Here is a 19,685-nt window from a genome sequence, read left to right as displayed (position 1 = left end):
AAATTCTCTCTTCCTGTTCCTCAGATGAGTATGATTTAATCTCCAAAGAATGCATGATGAACACATTACTACTTCTTCCTCCAAAAATGTGATGTTACAACATAGGGTCTCTTTCCTGAACTGGAGAGAGAGGGAGAGGTCACATGTCCAGTCTCCATACAGGCATTCCCTAGTTTAACTTCACACAGAGGGCAGCTCTGTTTCATAGCCACAGAGAGCGTTGCTTATCTTGGCAGCCTTCTCACAAATGTAAGACACTAAACACAGATTAAGTCCAGTGCATGGTGAATGACTCAGTGCAAATTCAATCAGTAATAACCCCCCTCCCTCAAAAAGAATCGCAGCCACTTACTACTATCCAGCAGTGAATCAAATGAATCACCTTCGTACCCAGCAACGTCAGTATTTTGGTTGACGTCACAATTTAGAGAAATAACATATTACAACTGTAACTGAGCAAGACCCTGTGGAGCCTTCCAGGGTCAGACCCCTCCCCCTGCATATCCTCTGCTGTAGCCCCCTCTGCAGCCCTCTGAAGCACCCAGATAATAGTACCTCATGTCTCTTTCCTGAGTTTTTCAGATGCTTAAAACCACTACCAACGGGAAGAAGTGAACTACTTGGATCTAGAGCGCGTGGCCCCAGACAGACCTTCTGGCACCTCGGGGTTGATCGTGTTGAGCACTCTGTTACCTCAGCATCAACCAGTCAGAGGACTGCGCACAGGCCGATCGCGTTCCATGCAACGCCCCCTCCCTTACCCGGCCTTTAAATATGCTTTGCTGAAACCCTTCAAGGAGTTTGGGGTTTCCTTGGGCATAAGTCACCTTGCTCAGCCCTGCAATAAACATTTTTCTGCTTCAAATTCATGTTTCAGTTTGTTTGGCCTCGTGGTGCAGCGGGCACATGAACTTGCCTTCGGTAACACTATGGAATCCCGATTACATACTTACAATGAAAATGATTCACTAGTCAGCAGGTATTTATTTCAACTTGCGTCCAGCAGCATGTCGATGTCTGGGGCTTTCTAGGTGAAGCAGAATTAAAACTAATGGGCATGGTCTCAAGGACAGTCTAGCTGGAAAGAGAAGTCCCAACACGAAAAAAAGAACCACCACGAATACTCCCCAGGTGAGCGCTGACTAGCGGAGTACAGACAGAGAAGAAAGAGACCAAGGCTCCTGCAGCAGACCTGAAGGGTTCTGGGCCATCCTCCACAAGTGTGGCAGAGCAGCTTTTCTAAAAAACACATCTGACCATGCCACCAGCCCTGCCTAAAACCCTTCAGGGACTCGCCAAGGCCCACGGGGTAATTTCTGAATGTCTGAGTGAGGCATGAAGACTTTTCATTATTCGTCCCTCTCAGCTCCACCTCTTGCCCTTCCTCTTCAGCTGCAGATGCTCTGGATGCAGGACATCCTCTCCAACACTGCCCTTCACACAGTTTTCCCTCTTCCAGGAATATCTGCTCTGATTCCCCTTCTAAAATCCTTTTCCTTTAAGAATGGACTCAAGTATTACCTTGCTGGAGGCTCTCTTTCCATGACCCTCCCACCCACCTAGGCAGGCTCACACCCACACTGGGTCACACCTCCATGCTGTAGGCTCTCAAAATACCTGTGGGCATATTTATGGCAGCAGTCATCACAATGTATTGCAATTATTGATTTATTTAACTCTGTTCCCCCACTCTATTGCCCACTTTTTTGATCAACTTTATTGAGGCATAATTGATGTATAATAAAACATATCCATTTTAAGTGTATAATTCAGCTTATTTTGACAAATATGTAAATCCATGTAGCCACAATAGCAATCAAAGGATAGAACATTTTCATCACCACAAAAATATGTTCAATCTCATTACTCCTCTGCTCATTTAAAAAAAATGAATTTTTAATAAAACCTCATTATTTTTTATTTTTCATACTTGATCACTCATTAAAGACGTCTGTATTTTCTGCCATATGCAGGTATTGTTTATAATTAAAAAATGAAATATTCATATTTTAGGGGTATATTTAGAGTAGTGAAAATTAATTACTACACTAAAGATGAAATAATATTTTAATTTCAAATATATTTGCCAAGCTGATATGTGCCTACACAAAATTCATAAGTGATTATAAGAAGTCAGTTATGAATACTGTGTAAGGAGGTACTTAAGTAAATTGGCCAAAAATAATAAAGATTCCAAATTATCTAGATGTCACTTTCTGCCAAATGAAATAATTTTTTAAAATGAGTTTAAACATGCCGTCCTTGAGCCCCCACCGCGCCTGCGTGTGGTGCTGGGGGTCAGGCTACAGCACCAGAGCACACGCTTGCGCATAACTGAAGCCATCTGTCCCCAACAGCGGTGGCCCTTTTAAACAGGTTGCTAGTGACACAGTAGCACCAGACTGCCGGGTGGGTGGGAGGAAAAAGTTTAAAAAACATGTATTTTTAAGACATATCTTGTTTAAATTACTCACAGAAGAGTGCAGGGCTCACATTTCCACCAATATTGTGGACTGACTACCGTAATTAACTCTCCCACTAAGAAAACTTAACAAGTGCTTGATAAAATAAAACTAAAATACCTTTTTCAAAATATTGATAGGTGGGCAAAAAATTAAGAACTCTTAAAAGCCAAAACCTATAGGAAAAAGAACCCACAGAGTTAGGCACTGAAGTCAGCTTCCATTTAGAGGGCACTGGCCAAACCAGGAAAACTTAAGCTTTGGACTTTGTGACACTTATTTCACTGACCCCCAAAATTAACCATGTGCTTCCCCTTCCATAGTACTGGGTCATCGCCAGTAAGTGGTTGCCCAGCTAGAGATTACATTTCTCCACCTCACCTCCCTCACATCCATGTGGGGCAATGGGACTAGTTCTCAGTGACAGAATGTAAAGTGACATGATGCTTGTCACTCTGGTCCAAGAGGGTTAAGAGCTGGGTTATGTCTTCTTCAATCTCTCTCTCTTTTTTTTTTTTTTTTTTTTTGCTAATTTCTAGCTGAACACAAAAGACTCCTAGATCCTAGGGAATGCTGGAGTTGCAAGAATAAAGTAATCTGTGTCCCGGAATCACCATACGGAGAAAAGCTGCATTACCATCAGAAACACCTAAACTAGGCTATTACGTGATTGAAAAATAAACTGTTATTGTGTTAAACCTCATGCCCTCTTTGACAATGTAAGGAAAACCATCTCTCTTGAAATATGGTTCTGAATAGGGACAGGGAGGGGGGAGTCATTTCCACTGAGAATTAATTACCACAAGATACCCATCTATAGGTTTCCAGCCTGTATTCACATTGAATGGCCTGAAAAACCTCAAGCTGAGAATTTATTTTAAAGTGACTCCCAGTTGGTAGTGCTCCCGGAAGTAAATGCAATTTCTCTCTGGAGAAGACTCCTTTCATTCCAAGAAAGATGAACCCACATTCAAAAGTCATAAAACTCACAAAGAAACAAAACAAGTACAAGAGCCAATAGAAAAAACAGATAGTTGAATAAGACCCATAGCTATCAGAATTGCCAACTTAGAATATAAAACCATTATAGTTAATATTGTTGAAAAACACTCTTCCATGAGCCTCTCCTGTTCAAAAAAAAATCAAGGCTCTACCTGATCTCGACCTGGACCACTTTTCAGACCTGTGTCTGCAGTGAGTAACGTTCAAGGATAAGATAATGTCTCCCACTAGGAGAAAGTGTGGGCTTGCTTACTGTCCACTGTAAACTGGCAAGTCTCCCAAGGTCAGTGATTCCCTGTGCAAGCAGCTATCTGCACCCACTTATGTCATTCCAGTAGGAGCTGGAACACGGGGAACCCACACAAACGTGCTGCCATTCTGGCTACTGCTTCTTCCTTGACTAATAAAGCCTTTTGGCTCTGAGGCAAAAGCGTCACGTCTTCTTTCACTTACTTAAAACTAGTGCAAAACCACATAGCCTTCAAAGTTCCTGACAAATAGGCTTTAAATATAAAAATATGAATAGAAAACAAGAAACTTAAAACAATGACTAGGAAATATTAAGAGAACAAAACTAAACTTCTAGAAATAAAGTCTAGAATAACTTAAATTTAAAACTCAATGATTAAATGTCATCTTACATACAACTGAAGAAAGAATTAGTGAATTGGAAGATAGATCTAAAATTAATCAGAATACAATACAGAGAGGGAAAAAGACAGCAACTCTGAAAGAGGTTGAGGGATGTAAGTAAAGCATAAGGAAAATGGATACAAATCTTGATGGAGTCAGAGAAAGAAAATGAAGGAAAAGCAATTATTTGAAAAGAAAATTACAGAGATGTTTCCAGACTGATGAAAGACACCAGTCCACATATTTGGGAAGCCCTATGACTTCTAAGAAGTTAAATAAGAAGAAACTCACACCTAAACACAGAAGAGTAAAACTGCGAAACAGCAAAAACAGAGAGAATATCTAAGTAGTTAGAGCGAAAAGGTATCACAGACGGTCCCCAGCTTATGATGGTTCAACTTATAATCTTTCAAACTCCTGATGGTACAAAAGTGATACACATTCAGTAGAAACCATGCTTCCAATTTTGAATTTTGACCTTTTCCCAGGCTAGCGACATGCAATGAAATATGCTCTCAAGCTGCAGGGCAGTGGCAGCAAACCACAGCACGCAGTCAGCCATGCAGTCACAAAGGTGACAGTCACTGCACTGACAACCATTCTGTACCCATAAAGCCATTCTGTTGTTTCACTTTCACTACAGTATTCAATAAATTACACGAGATATTCAACACTTCATTATAAAACAAATCTTGTGTTTAGATTATTTTGCCCAACTCTAGAACTGTAACTATTCTGAGCACATTTAAAATAAGCCAGGGTAAACCACGATGTTCAGTAGATTAGGTGCATTATATGCAATTTTTGACTTACAAAATTTTCAATTTATAATGGGATTATCAGGATGTAACCTCATTGTAAGTCAAGGAAGATCTATATATTCAAAGAAATGAATCTTATATTTTCAGCTGGTTTAACGACAGAAACGACAGAATGCAGAAGATAATGGAATGTTTTCAATGCACTGAGAGAAACTGACCTGCAATTCTATACGTATTTAAACTATCTAAGAGTGTACTCAAAATAAAAGCATCTTCGGACAAAATACACACACACACACAAAGAGATTTTTGCTATAGCTAAACCCTCAGAAAAGTAAATTATAAAAGAAAAAGGAAAACTAGATGGAGTTGAAATGCGAAAAGAATTGATGAGCAAAGAATGAGATTCTATTTTATACCAACTAGATTGGAAAAATTAAGAAAGCTGACAATTCCAAAACTTGGCAAAGATGTGGAATAAGGGAAAATTTATGCACTGCTGGTTGAGGTGTAAGCTGATACCACTTTGGAAAACAATGTGGTAATAACTTGCAAAGCAGAACTTCCACATACCCAACTCCAATATTCACCTAATCGGTATTAACCTAGAAAATCTCTTACATAGGGGCACCAAGACATGTATAAGCATTTTCATACTAACATTGTTCGTTATGGGAAGAAACTGTAAGTAATTAAAATGTCCAGCAACATAACTATGAATAAATAAATCATGATATAACCATATAATGGTGTATTATTCAACAGTGAAAATTAATGAATTACCACTATATATATTAATGTTGCTGAATCTTCAAAATCTTAGAAACAGGCTGAATGAAAGAAGTGAGCCACCAAAGAAATCATACATATATCATAAAATACTGCATATCTAGTTCATATAACTGAACAATATTGTTTAGGGGTATATATATATTACTTCTTAAAAGCCAGGAACTGATTAAACACAGATTTCAAGAAAAAGGTTACCTTTGCAAGGAAGGAAATTAAAGGAAGGAGGAGTCAACATATGGATTCAACAAACTGGTAAAGTTCTAGTTCTTAAGTAGGTTGTGAGCTCACAATAAATAGGTTTATTTATTTATTGGAGGCACTGGGGATTGAACCCAGGACCTCATGCATGCTAGGCATGCGCTGTACCACTGAGCTGCGCCCTCTCGCATGCAAGTGGTTGCTTTATATACTCTATAAGTTACATGTGTATTATTTTATAGGGATCAAATATTATCATGTAAAGAAATTAACATTTAGCAACAAGAGAAAAGGAATGGGAGCTTCCTTAACCTTCGTTATGAAAACCTTACAGCAAGAAGAGTATAGGACAAAATACTGGTGAAACATTGAGGTGGAAAAATTGAAGCGTGCCCTTTAAAGTCAGCAATAAGAAAAGACACTCCCTGAATCATAAAAATTCTGATACTCCCCAAATTCATCAACAAACTTATTGTAATCCCTATCAAATCCCGAGCAGACTTGGGTTTTTCTCCAAATTTGCAGAATTTAACAAGCTCATCCCAGATTCATAATGAAAATCTAAGTTCCCAAAGCAGCCAGGACAATATCGAAGAGCAGTAATTCAGTGGAGGGACCTGCCCTGTCAGGTATCCAGGTTTCCTTCAAAGCTAGAATAGTTGAGAGGGTGTCATATCAGCAAAGAGGGTCTGTAAAGAAACATGATACATGAAACAAAGCATCACAAGCTAAAGAAGGAATGATGGACATTAAAAAAAAATGCTACTAGGATAACTGATTACCCATCTGGAAAAAGTCATGTTAAAACAGCAAGGCCTCATTTCAAAACAATCAGATTAGCCAATATTTAAAGGTCTGATGACATCAGTAACTGGGAGGATGCAGAGCAGAGGAGATTCTCACATGCTGCTGGCGGGGATATACTCATGTCCCCATCTTAGAGACCGAACGGGTCACAACTGGTTAAAAGGAAGGTGTTCACACTTCATCACCTAGCATACCACATCTAGGTGTCTATGCTATAAAAATGTATTACACTGCCTCATAACAAACAAAGTTAATCATCAAGAAAATGGATAAATAAATTTGACTCTATTAATCAATACAATATAAAAAGCAGGTTAAATGAATAAACTAGAACTACATGTAACATCATAGGAAACAGACAAAAGAGAAAGAAAACGTTAAGTAAAAAAAAGCGAAGTGTGGCAGTAGATATATAGCATAAAGCTCACATAGAATCTAAAAGATGTAAATCAATACTGTATACTGTAGATGTAGATGACCCGTATGCAGTGTATATATCGGAATATGCGTGAGACTGATCAACACCAAATTCAGGATGGTGATTGCCTTTGGGGAAGAAGGGAGGGGAACAGAAATGGGTGCCGGGACCAGGACTAGGGCTAGGCAAGGAGGGCACCTAGTGTGAAAAATATAAGGATTCATCAACCTTCAGATGAATCAGATGCAGGTGCCGGACACAAACCTCAGAGTGAGCGCCTCCTTAAACTTTGTGTCCTCAGCACCTCACTTTTCTGATCCCAGTCTTGGCCCTGTTAGGTGGGGTACACAAAGACGTCAACAGCTCTCTGTGGAGTTTTATCGATTAAAACAAACGAACAACCCTGCTGTGCAAGTGTTCTGTCGAAAGGGTTTGCACTGCTTTGGCTGCCATTTCACATGCATAAGACTGTAGCTCTTGTGTTAATTCCTTGAACTGGAATTGTCACACCATGTGGATATTAGAGATTTGGCCTCCAAACACAAGAGCTCTGAGGCTTCGGTATAATGATTTCTTGTGGAAGATTGTTGTTTTTTCTTTACAGAATAACCAACAGAATGAGAGGTGGCTAAGCTTGGCCGTGAGCCCCTCTTTCCCATGGTTTTGCATCTTGAGCAGAGAAATATGAGAATAAGGGAAGGGTAGAGACCAGTTTGGAATTCATACCAGGGGTAGGGCTCAGAGCAGTTCCTAATGACTTGGTTCCTGCCCTATTTCCAAACGTAGTCCTCCAAACTTCTCGTCAATTGTGTGAGCCTCCTGATATCCTCCAATGATTTCCAATTTTCTTTAAGTTATTCTGGGTCAATTTCTGTTGCTTGCCACCAAAGAGCCCTGCTACTTAGCCTCATGCTGTCAAAGAATGAATTTACATAATTCCACTTGTTATAACTGATCCTGAGGAATCAACGTCCTCACCATAGGTTGATTTTCCATTGAGGTTTGGTAGGATTCTATAAGGACAACGTGTACTTGTATATTTTAAGCCCTAACTGTCAGGACTACCTCCCTTGGCTGAATCACCGTGGAGTTATTAAGGTTCAAGGTACATACATAACCCTGACTTCTTGCTCTCCAGTTGTGGTTGTGGTTGCGCCTACGTCCCCTGAATAAAAAATTGCCACCGTGGCCTATCATGATGGCTGCACTAAGCATGAGAGTCTCAAGTCTAAGAAAACCCATCATCGCACCAACTTTGCCACTTGGAGCTGCCTTACCTCCTCTGTCTTCAGAGCTTCCCATATCCGCGCGTGATCCTCCACCAGCCAGTGTCCTGTGCTGTCTACCTTGGTGGAAAGTTTGAATTTAGACGCCACATGCGTAGGCTCTCCCTCAGGCGTCCCCTCCATCTTGAAAGAGCCAGGCAGGAGGCATTACGGATCTGCGTGGAAGAATCAAGTGTGAGCCAGGTTAAAATGTTAGGTAACATGAAAAGAAATACGAAAGCAAGCTCTCATGCTTGATTTGTGGATAATGAGATGGCTGAGAAGAGTGTCACAAGGGGCGCCAACCTTTACAGCCACTTTTTATATTTCAGATATTCATGATTGGTATTTTAATGCAGGCTTCTGGAGCCAGGGATGCTTTCTGACAATGGTGAAGTGATAAAAATTTTAAAGCAAAGTGGAAAACATCACCTGCCTGTTACATCTGCAGGTCACTTTGCTCTGGCCCCTCGCAGGAGAGAGGGAGGTGGGTGGATGTAAGACCAGCCACGCGGAAGCTGCACTGGCTGTGGTGTTGCAAGTTTCACTCTCAGGAGCATCTATTAAACACCCGTTTCTACGGGGCTCCAGCAAGGCACACACAAATAACTCGGGAGTTTCGTTCATAACCGTGAGAATCTGAGTGTCTCAGGGCAGAAAGGGCTGTCAACAAGTCATCACAACGCACAGTACTACAGCACAGTGTGCAGAATGCCGCCATCATCCTGTTTCCAAACTGCGCGGGGAGCACAGAGGAAGGTTCTCTTCGATAGTTATTGGTTGTGCTTAATATTAAAATTTGGATTAAAATGATAAAACAGCTATACCGTTTGTTGATCAGAGAAAGTACCGATAATAAGCTGATCACAACGTGCTAACATTTACTGAGCATTTACCGTGTGCCAAGCGAGCACCATGCTAAGTGCCTCACTACAGGTGCATTCAACCCTGAGGGAAGGAGCCTTGCTCTGCAGCCTGACTTCACCCCGACCTCTGGATCAAGTGTGGTTAGTCAGATACCCCCAACCTTGTTGAAAGGATAGCTAGGCAGTTATCTTTTCTAAGAAGATTAGATCCCATGTTCTGGTTACGGGGCTATGCATTCTTTGGTAAAAGCAAATTCAGATTAAGTAAACTACATATTTAAAAAAAAAAGTTATGGGTTGTGTTACTTTTCCTGAGCCTCAGTTTCATCAGCAACTGCTGTAAAGACGATATGTTAAAACTGACACCAATTCTGGAAAGTCTGTTTCCTCGACATCCTTCCATCTGCCACTTCAGAATCACACCGTGCCTGCCCGGCACCAAACTGCCCTAAGGAATCGCCTTGCCTCCATTCACATTCCCGTGAGTTTGTCCTTCTCCAGGTAATTTTTCTAAAAAGCAAATCTGACCATGCTGTTCCACCCACCTAAAACTTTTGCCAGAGAGAAAAAATCCAAACTCCTTAACACGGCACCCGAGGCTCCCTCCACCTCCGTTCCCCCTCCATGCCCGGCTGCCTCCTCAGCCATTCTGCTTCAGCCGTTAGGAAGTCCTGTCAGATCTCAAATACGTCCAGTATCTTTGAGCTTTCGTTTGTGTCACCTTCCCTCCACCCATGATGCCAAGAGAATAAAGACACCCTCTCTATATGTGCTCTGGACAGATTTCTATCATGTCACCTGTAACACTTTATTACATGTATTTGCTTTCAACTCTATTTCTACCTTCTGGTCTTTTTAAGCGTCTTAACCCTAGAGATGATGTCATGGACAGAGTAAGTACTAAATAAATGTTTGATGGAGTAGTTCATTCAGTCACTCATGAGAATCCAGGAAAAACGAGGCAGCAGATCTAATATATTCCAATAACATTAAAAGTTGAGTTACCTCTCCTATTTAATTTTTATGGACTTAGTGAGCTGTAAGATTTTCAGAAGGAAGGGCCAAGCTTACATTCATCCTCCTCCCCCAGGTAGCTAGTACTGCAAGCAACAATCACTCATTAGTTAACAACAGAGTAGTTTTCAGAAAATGTCTTCAAGGCATTGAGCACGTCTGCAAAACGCTGGTCTCATGCTCACGTAAGCTGCTGCCCAAATGAAAGTAAATGGAAATCGGCACTGGTAAGATAGGTCAGAGAACTTGAGAAAAAGGTCTTCTGCAGCCAAGTTACTTTGCCTTCCATGCTCCACTGTAAACTCTGAAAAGCAAGGAATCTGCTGGCAGAGCACAGTGATGAGGATGCTGCCAATCAAAACCATCGCGCAGCACTCAGAAGCAGGGAGCACCTGATATTCTCCCACAATGAACCAGGAAACAGAACCTTTATAATTAATGAACAAAGTTCTTCTGAGTGGACATGGTAATATATGACGCTGATACATACATGGGAGGAAATAAACAAAGGAGAGTCACGTGGAGGTTTCAGTCCAAAAAAAGGAAATTAAACAGGCAAAATGGAAATAGGCCAAATTAGTGGGGAAGGAAATTCCATGTTGTTATTGGAGGTAATACTGTAAACAACAAATAATAAACCAAAACAAAGTGGAAAAACTCCATGAAATGGGTTGGGCTGCATCCCTTGTATATCATGGAAACGTAACTGGATAAAACAGACAAACTACAGAAAGCTCAGGGCGGTCTTAGGAAGCCCTGCAGATGTGACGCAGCCCAGTGACCCATGGCTCTGGCTCTACTGTTTGCCCAAATTTTCAGTGTTGGAGACTGAACTCCACTGCGCACTGACTTCTCACAGACTGCCTCTTACCCTGCTTGGGAAGAAGATGCAATACAGAGTTCTAAGCCATTCCGAAGCACTTCAGAGCTAAGGACGGATGCAGGGGGCAGCCAGCTCCTACGAGGCTCTTCAAGCATTTTGAGATCCTCCAGTCTGTCTGAGACTTGAGGCCTCTCACCCATGCTCAGTACATCACTTACCATCTGTTGGGCTTCCATCGCATCCCAGCCATTGTGCTAGTTTACTTTCCACATTTTCTCAGATCCATACAATAACCCTTCTAGGTAAATATCACCATTTTATAGCAATGAAAAGTCTGATTCAGAGAGATTAAAGAACTTTTACACACTGCTGGAAAGTTACAGGGTTCCCAAGTTCATGCTTTTTCTCCTAGGTCACTTCAGAAGACCTTCAACCTCAGCCCAGCCCAACCGCATCACCGGTGGAAGCAGCTCTCCCTCTCACGCCCTTCCCCCATGGACTAGAGTTGAAGCATCAGTGTCTTAGGTACCTGGCATAACAGTGCCCTGGAGAGCTGGTCACATTTGATGGATCACAGGTAAGAGTGGGATGGACACAGGGAGGGAAACATCACGGAAAAACAGATCAGTCCTTTTCCTCTTTCCTCCCATCTTGACTTCTGACCAGGGCAGGCTGCATGGGTATGACCAGGGCAGTCACTCAGGGCCTGTGCTCAGAAAGGCCCCCGGCTTGGTTGAATGCTCTGCTGTCACTGTCTTGAAATTCCTGACTTTTGAACCTACATTTTCATTTTGCACCAGACACCCCAAAATTATATAGTCAATCCCGCTGCTGGCCCAAATTTTTCCTCTTCAATTCTAAAGTTCCACTCCATATCTTCTTTAGACAATTCATGCATTATAGACTTCTTATTCTCCTAAAATGAGCTAGAAGTCTATATAGTGGGGCCACTTTTTGTTAGAATGAAAACACAAGGCATATTTAGATCATCTACCTCTGACAGGTCGCAAGCCGTGAAGTCGAACTACTGTCTTCTTTCTTAAATCACACAGTCAAGGCTTACCAGCCAACTTCCATACAAATACTACTAATATGAGCTCATTCAACAGGTAAGATAAAATCACTGCAAATCTAAAAGGCAGAATCTTCAACTCTACTTAATAGTTAGTCTAAAATATCATTGTCCTGATAAGCTTTTTGGGAAATCATTTTTGAAGAACTGTCATTCTAAAATACCTGATACCCAAAGCAGAATTTTTTTGTAACCACTGAATGATGAGATCACCCTTAAGTTGGAGGTGGGGTAGAGAAAGGAAGCTGTATGTCTATAAAGGCAAGTATCTGATCAGTGAACATAGAAGCAAAATTTTGCTTAAAAACTCAAAAAGATACATGCACCCCAATGTTCACAGCAGCACCATTTACAATAGCCAAAACATGGAAGCAACCTAAATATCCATCGACAGACAAATAGATTAAGAAGATGTGGTACATCTATACAATGGAATATTACTAAACCATAAAAAGAATGAAATAATGCCATTTGTAGCAACATAGATGGACCTAGAGATTACCATAATAAGTGAAAAAGTTAGACAGAGGAAGACAAATATCCTATGCTATCACTTATATGTGGGATCTCTAAAAATGATACAAATAAGCTTATTTATAAAACATAAATAGACTCACAGACCTAGAAAACAAACTTATGGTTACCAAAGGAGGAAAAGGAGGGGAGGGATAAATTAGGAGTTTGGGATTAACAGATACACACTACTATATATAAAATAGATAAACAACAAGGACCTACTGTATAGCACAGGGAACTATGTTCAATATCTTATAATAACCTATAATGGAAAAGAATCTGAAAAAGAACATATGTATGTATAACTGAACCACTTTGCTGTACAACTGAAACATTGTAAGTCAACTACACTTCAATTTTTAAAAAAGTAAGTACTAGGGCACAATTCCACTGAAATCTGTATTTATGTTATTAACCCCCTGCTGGACTCTGATAAATCAAACTGTACTTTACTGAATTTGACTTTCCTTCCTGTGATAGTAAATAATGTAAGAGACATCCCTCGAAATCATTATCTTTTTCCTCCTCTCTCTCCTCTTTACGCATTTTTGGAGAGAAAAAAAAAAGTGTTTAATATTCAGAACCTTACTGGAATGGTGCAGTGTTTCTTGTCTTCATCTATTAGGGCCATGCTTTCCCACTGCCCCTGCAGGTTCCATCACTCATATCAATAATAAAGCGTTCTGCTTTATTCCCTTCATGCACACAAACTCTTGCTTCTGTCTGAAGAAATCTTTTTTTTTTTTTTTTAACTCAACTCAGATTTCTTCTAATCTTGAAAATGCCTGGCACTTGCCCTGTTCCAGGCTCTTCCCAGGAGCTCTTGTCTTTCTGCAACTTCTTTCTTCCTACTTTCTCTCATCCTCTTTCTTCTCGCTAGTGAGCTGAGGTCCTGTTCAGATAAGATAGGTTTATCTGTATCTCTTTTTATCTACAATTCTTCCATCTAAAAAGTCTATCTACCAAGAACAGACTTGGCATTTTAGTTTTACTCAGAGGTTCGGAAGAGCACTTGGTGCTCACAAAGAGCACTGAAATTCCAGCCAGGAGACCTGAGTTCAAATCATGAGGCTACAGTAAATTCTCTACATAACCCCTGAGCAAACTAGTTCATTTCTCAGCCTGTTTCCTCATCTTTAATATGAACAGCCTACAAGACTGCTGAGACCCTTCCCAGTTATAAAACCCTCACCTCCCCGCAAAGGCAGATGGCAAAACTAATATGCACCGATTGTTTTTCCAGCAGAGCTGCAGGAGCTATACTACTAAGCAAAACAGCAAAAGCCTGTGGCACCTGCGGCCGCCCACCCACTGTACTTACTCCCGCGTCATGCGTGGGTTCACAGTTCAGAAGTCAAACAAGCAGCACGAACGGCCCCTCAGCATGGGTAGATAAAACACCTGAGTTTTGACTATTCAGGGACAACCCCACATCCTCTGTCACATGGTCAACTCTACGTCTGCTGAGGCTTTGTAAAGCTGGGTGTGCTCACCAATCCCTAGCACCCAAACCCTAGCTTGGTGGAAGGTTTCTCTCATTGTGACTGCTAGTGTGGTATTTAAAAGCTGGGGTATCCATGAAGGTTTCAAGACGCAGCTTTCCTAGCTGCAGGGGTGCATCATAGTGGTTGTACCAGTCTATTCCATCTGAACACAGAGAAAGCAGCTGTCTGGAATCAGGGATTCTGGGGAAACGGAGACTGGAGCACAGACAGAGATGAGACCGAGCGGACTCCAGGAAGCCATGGCAGAGAGAGAGAGAGAGAGAGATCCCTAGGGTTGGGCAGCATTTGTCCTGGGAAAATGGGCACGTAAAATCATTTCACAGCAATACCAGAAGCTATCTGTGTTTGAAGGGACAGCCTATGCGAATGCATTAGCAGGTAAACAAAACCTTTGTTACCTCTTCCTCTTTGGAATCTCAACAGCATTCATCTATATAATGCAACTCATTTATATGGTGCATATTGTTCTCTGTTGCTTTCCTCAACCTACCCTGTCTCCCCTGTTGGACTGCAAGCTCTTTGAGAGCAAGACTTGACATAAATTAATTATATTGCTTCAATTAAAAAAAAAAACTCAATCATACTTAAAAAATTTTTTTTTCATTTTATTTTCTTTCCGTTAGAAAAAAACAAAATTCACTGGAGTCCGAGATTACACATTTACCATTACGATGTATTTTGGAACAAATGTCAATCATTGGGCAACCATTTCCAAAGGAATTTTAATTATGAACTGTCTCCTTGAATACTGAACGAGGTTGCACAACAGTCTGCGGGTTCAGAAGTGACCTCTGAGAGTGACTGTCTCCCGTTAAATGCAGAAAATTAAAGTGCAACGCATTCCTTCTTCATTCAAGTTCATATTTTTTAAAGGCTGGTCCAGCTGAACTTCAGACTTTGTGTACTTCTCCCCCTCACTGATAGTATTTGGCAGAAGTTTTTAATAATTATTCAAAAAAAAAAAAATCAAACCCAGACTGAGTTTGTACTACCCTTGTGAACCTCCCTGGAGAAATGGTGCTCTTTGCTCAGCAATTTGTGCTCGGCACAGAGAGCCAACACAAGGAAGACAGCTGGTCTCCCGTCCTGATCTCCGTTCAGCACGGGCAGTCTGGAAACAAGTCTGCAAGGAGAGATGTGGGGGAGGGAGAGGACACCTAAACAGAAGAGAGGCTGTGGTGACAAAGCGTCCTTCAGCGTTCTGAGAGAAAGAATTCTAAGGGACTGAAACTTTTATGGCCGGCATTTTTATTACGCTAAAAAGCTCCGTGATTATGTTGCTTGAAAGCTTACGAGATGACACCGTAAATCACATGACTGTCCCAGGCTCAGATGTTTCACAATTCTGTGGACTCCAGCTTTAACTGGCTGAATGAGGGCAAAATACAAACTCCACTTAGCGGAGCATCACCCAGTTCAATAGTCATCAGGCTAATTTTTACCTTCAAGTTGAAGGAAGTTGAGCTGATTCAGGTCAGAGCCATCTTTTAAGTCCAGTCATAACAGCAGCCTCGTGGATAACATGCCCTGCCCCCCACCGCAGTGCATCCAGTACTCACTGTGCCAGGCACTTCGCAAGCATCAGGTCATCCTCAGGATGGCCTCAGGAGAAGTTCAGAACAAGGGAGATGAAGGGACCAGCCCTAGAGTTGCTCTCAAGCCATCCTGACCCCAGCGCTGCGCCCTCACCCCTACACTACACCGCTACCACACTTTAAGAGTAGTCAGCGTTCCACTCACAAAATAACATCATGTTAGCGCTGAGAAATCTGAATTCCCAGGAATCTGAGCTCTTGAAAAGATTCAGAGGTGGGCTCCTCATGGGAGGAATGTAAAACGTTTTACATGTTAGGTTCAGAAAGGATGTCTGTTGAGTTTATCAGTTAATGCACAAAATCATTTCAACTAACTTCCAAATACACTGGCCTTTCCACATCTCAAGTTAGAGAGCAGCCTGTTCTCAGTCTTCTACTTTACCAAAAACAGAAGTCCAATCTATTTAACTAGTCACTCTCTGGGTCACAGGATAATGGCAGGCCCCGATGGGATGGGGGGCAATCTCTTTCAGGGTAACACTTCTGGGAGAAGTGTGTGCAGTGAGCTGGTGCTAGACCAGCCATCTAAGCAGCAAGGACATCGTGATTTTTACATATAACATGGATTCTTAATTATAATTCCTCTTCCATTAGATCAGATAACATCTTGCCCCACACAGAGGGTCCTGATTAGTGTCACACAGTGATGATTGAATCTAGCTGAGAACGCTGAATGCGCAGACGCCAATTTGCTAGACTAGGCGCAGGAAGCTTTCTATTCAGAGCAGCATCTTCATTTCCACCCGACTACATTGTTCCTTCCTCGGTCTTGACCTCTGAGACAGGAACAAATGCCCAGAAGCGGTGCTGAGGGCAAAACAAGGGGCCAACATTCATCCACCGTCAGGGAGGGAGGGATCTGTGTGCCTTGGGTCAGGGTGACTTCTACTCCTGGCTCACATTTCTCACCTTCTCCTCAGTTCTCTTGGTCTGCACCTGCGATAGAACAGGGCAAGCCTGTGCCATGTGGGATCAAAAACTCAATGACCCGGATGCACACAGGGACTCTGAGAGACGGTGAAATCAAGAGAGAGAAACCAAAGGAGGCTGCTTCCCGACTCTGACTCTTGCATGGATCTTGTGGGCTTATCCCCAGGTGACCTGTGTGCCCAGAGTGAACACAACAGAAAGGCAAAGCCATATCGTATGGAATTCTACGCAGCCCTGCCAAAGGCTTGAGCTTGCCAGAGCCTAGTGACATTTTCATCAGTAAATGCAGTTATGCTGGTCATGTTCCATGTATACTGGAAAAGATGCAATCATTACTTCCAAGGATTTTCAATATTTCCAATTGTTTCAGATAGTCTTTTAGTAAACTCTATAAAGACACCCCAATGTCTTCTATTTCTTCCACGTGTTTCTTTTCTTTCATGTCATGCTCTGGAGGGGTGTGCCATAGAGGACGCATCCTGCATTCATGTGTATATTAGGTGAGAAGCAGCTACTGAATTTACCCTCCACAGTCCATGAAGGATAGAACCCTCACATTATTTTGGAGTGAACCACAAGATCGTAAGCCTACATGAGGCAACTGAAGACCAAATTCAATTCTCAAATCTCACACAGGTTTCCAAAACACACTGGAAAACTGCTCTGCATAGCAACAGAGTCAGGAATGTTTTCAACTCAGCTTGGAGGGAGAACCTTGCTGGGATATATTAAATAGTCACTGAATTAGAACCTACTTTTTATTTAAGGTTGCAAATATTCCTAGCAGGACCAAGCCTGGGTTTCTCATTAGGCCTTCAGAAAGCAGCAGCCATCCGTCACAGTCTTCTCAAAGGCTGCAGTAAATGACTGGTGTACATCTGCAGGGTTTCTGTGTTTGATCCTAGGTTACGTTCTCACTAAGGTTAAGGGTTAGAGTTTTGGTAGATGTGGCTGTGGTCTAATTGGCCTATTTTATCTGCCCTTTTCTCACATACATACAGTATTTGAGAGCCAAATTTGTGAAACGTCTCAACTTCAACATCAACAAATGAAGGGTGGATGGAATGTGGGTTTGAATACTCAGTTAGGTTTCGGTTTTCATTTCGAAATCAGAATGAAATCTACTGCAGCATCTGTCTGAGGGAAAATAGGATTATTTCTTTCTATGTCACTATCTCATTGCAACTGGGCTCCGGTTTCCTTCTTCTTTGTTTTTCCCTCCTTAAACTTTTACAGGACGTTCCACTTTATTTTCTTCATTGCCACAGCTTGACCTTGCTATTGCCAATAAACCACGGTGGAAACTGAATGAGAGTATGTCCTGGATTCAGACCTCTTAGCGTAAATAGCAATTGTGCAAATATACAATCTAGCATCCTTGACGTCCTAGCTGAGGGAGTCAATGGACCGACCCAACTTAACTGCAACAAGATGGCAAGCTTTCAGGGACGTGACAGTTAGGTTGCTCAAACCTCACCCAGCACCATGCCATGCACAGGAGGGATGGGGGAGTCCTTAACATTTTACCTCTCCAGCCTAATCACTGTGCCAGGTGTGTACGAGGCAGGGTGAAATAAAGATAAACAAGCACGTCCTCCTTTAATTGGCTTCCCTGCTGGGTGTTCTTAATCCAGGCCATTGGGAAGTCCACAGTCATGAAGAGAAAGAGATATCTTTCAAAATGCTAGGATAAGTGTAGAAGAGAGATATACACAAGGGCATTACATTGAGAGCCCTGTGAGGAACGTATTAATTCCCCATCCCAACTTCGGATGACACAGAGAATTTAAGTCAACCACCCAAGGTCACACAGCAGAATGCAAATTTGAAAATGGATCTGTCTGATTCAGAACAAAGTCAGAGCTTTTTCCATTCTATAACGGCATTTCAGAATTTTCACAGAATTGTGGCTGTGTTAATTTTGGGCTTTGGAGCTTCAATGTTTAAAGAGAAACACTAGCCCTTTGCACTCAGGTAGGAGGCAAAAGGCCGAGAGGGTTATCTAAGTGTGTGCTTCCTTATCTGTGCCTCCTTATCTACCAAAGCTGAGGGTCTGCTTCTTGCTACCGCCCTTCATCATCCATTTTGTCAGCTCCTCCCCACTCTCTGGGGCCTATCACACTTCCCCAGGCCTGCCCTTCCTGAGCTAAATAAAGAATTATTCCACTATTTCTAAAAAGTGGCAGCAAACAGAAGCAAGAAAGAAATCGACATTGTCAGTTCTCAGTTCTTATTCACATGGTAGATTTCTGCTACAAAAGTATGGTGATCTGCAAGCCTAATTATTTTTTAAGACCTTCTTTAAAACGACATATGGAACCAATTACAGGACTCACTGACTTCTTCACTCTTGCCTCTGCTCTGGAGGGTGATGGGTTTATGATTTACAGCTCAAGTGAATGTAGTGCTTGGGTTCATGGCTCCAATTTGATTACAGCTGACACTGATTCTGGATGCCAGAGAGATTTTAATTACTATTAACTCCGTTGTGGACTGAAAAATGACTCACATGCTAGTGAAACTGACAGTATCTGTGCACTCACCCCATTTCTCCACTTCAGTCTGGACAAAAAGAAGCGTGGGGTTTTATTTTGTACCCTTTTACATGCCCTAAAATGGAATTCCAGGATGGTTGCTTGGTAAATGTAACATCAACCAGAAGAGGAAATGTAGTGAAATCAGGTCCAAATCATTTTGAGGTCTTACCTGAGAAATAAACGGATTGATTAAGTCAGCCTAGAAATCTGTCAACAGACTGCCTGGGTGAAGGTCGATTAAATCTCTCTCTTTCTGTTTCCTTGCCACAGACCTCCAGAGTTGTTTAGATTTATTCCAGTTTCTACTGGACCAATTAGCCAAAAAAGAAGTTCTGTATTCTCCAAATTAAAATCTGGCAATCTTCACCTTCCATGCACAACAGGCTGTCATAGCCAGTCTCACATAACCACAAAGGAACTTGAAATAGAAAGACGGGACTTTCAATACACTGGAGCAGCACATTAGCAGTGACATCAGTTTTAAATGTC

At 41.7% G+C, this 19,685-nt stretch overlaps 1 protein-coding gene and 1 non-coding gene across 4 annotated transcripts in view; one reads left to right on the top strand and one right to left on the bottom strand.

Annotated features, from left to right (window-relative positions):
• Positions 1-19,685, bottom strand: part of RGL1 (ral guanine nucleotide dissociation stimulator like 1) — a 257,097-nt gene that overhangs the window by 149,607 nt on the left and 87,805 nt on the right. For all 3 annotated transcript variants that reach the window (XM_010988516.3, XM_010988518.3, XM_064478083.1), the window contains exon 2: positions 8,351-8,514. In XM_010988516.3, the coding sequence (XP_010986818.2) occupies positions 8,351-8,482 (132 nt within the window). In that variant the 5' untranslated portion in view covers positions 8,483-8,514. The remainder of the gene's footprint in view (positions 1-8,350; positions 8,515-19,685) is intronic.
• LOC116148265 (small nucleolar RNA SNORA76) lies at positions 2,254-2,392 on the top strand. Its single transcript, XR_004131783.1, has one exon. It is a non-coding gene; the product is annotated as a small nucleolar RNA SNORA76 (small nucleolar RNA).

The sequence above is a fragment of the Camelus dromedarius genome, chromosome 23 (assembly GCF_036321535.1).
Source record: "Camelus dromedarius isolate mCamDro1 chromosome 23, mCamDro1.pat, whole genome shotgun sequence".
Classification (NCBI taxonomy): domain Eukaryota; kingdom Metazoa; phylum Chordata; class Mammalia; order Artiodactyla; family Camelidae; genus Camelus; species Camelus dromedarius.
The sequence above is the reverse complement of the archived record's forward strand: the minus strand, read 5'-3'. Positions and strand labels throughout refer to the sequence as shown.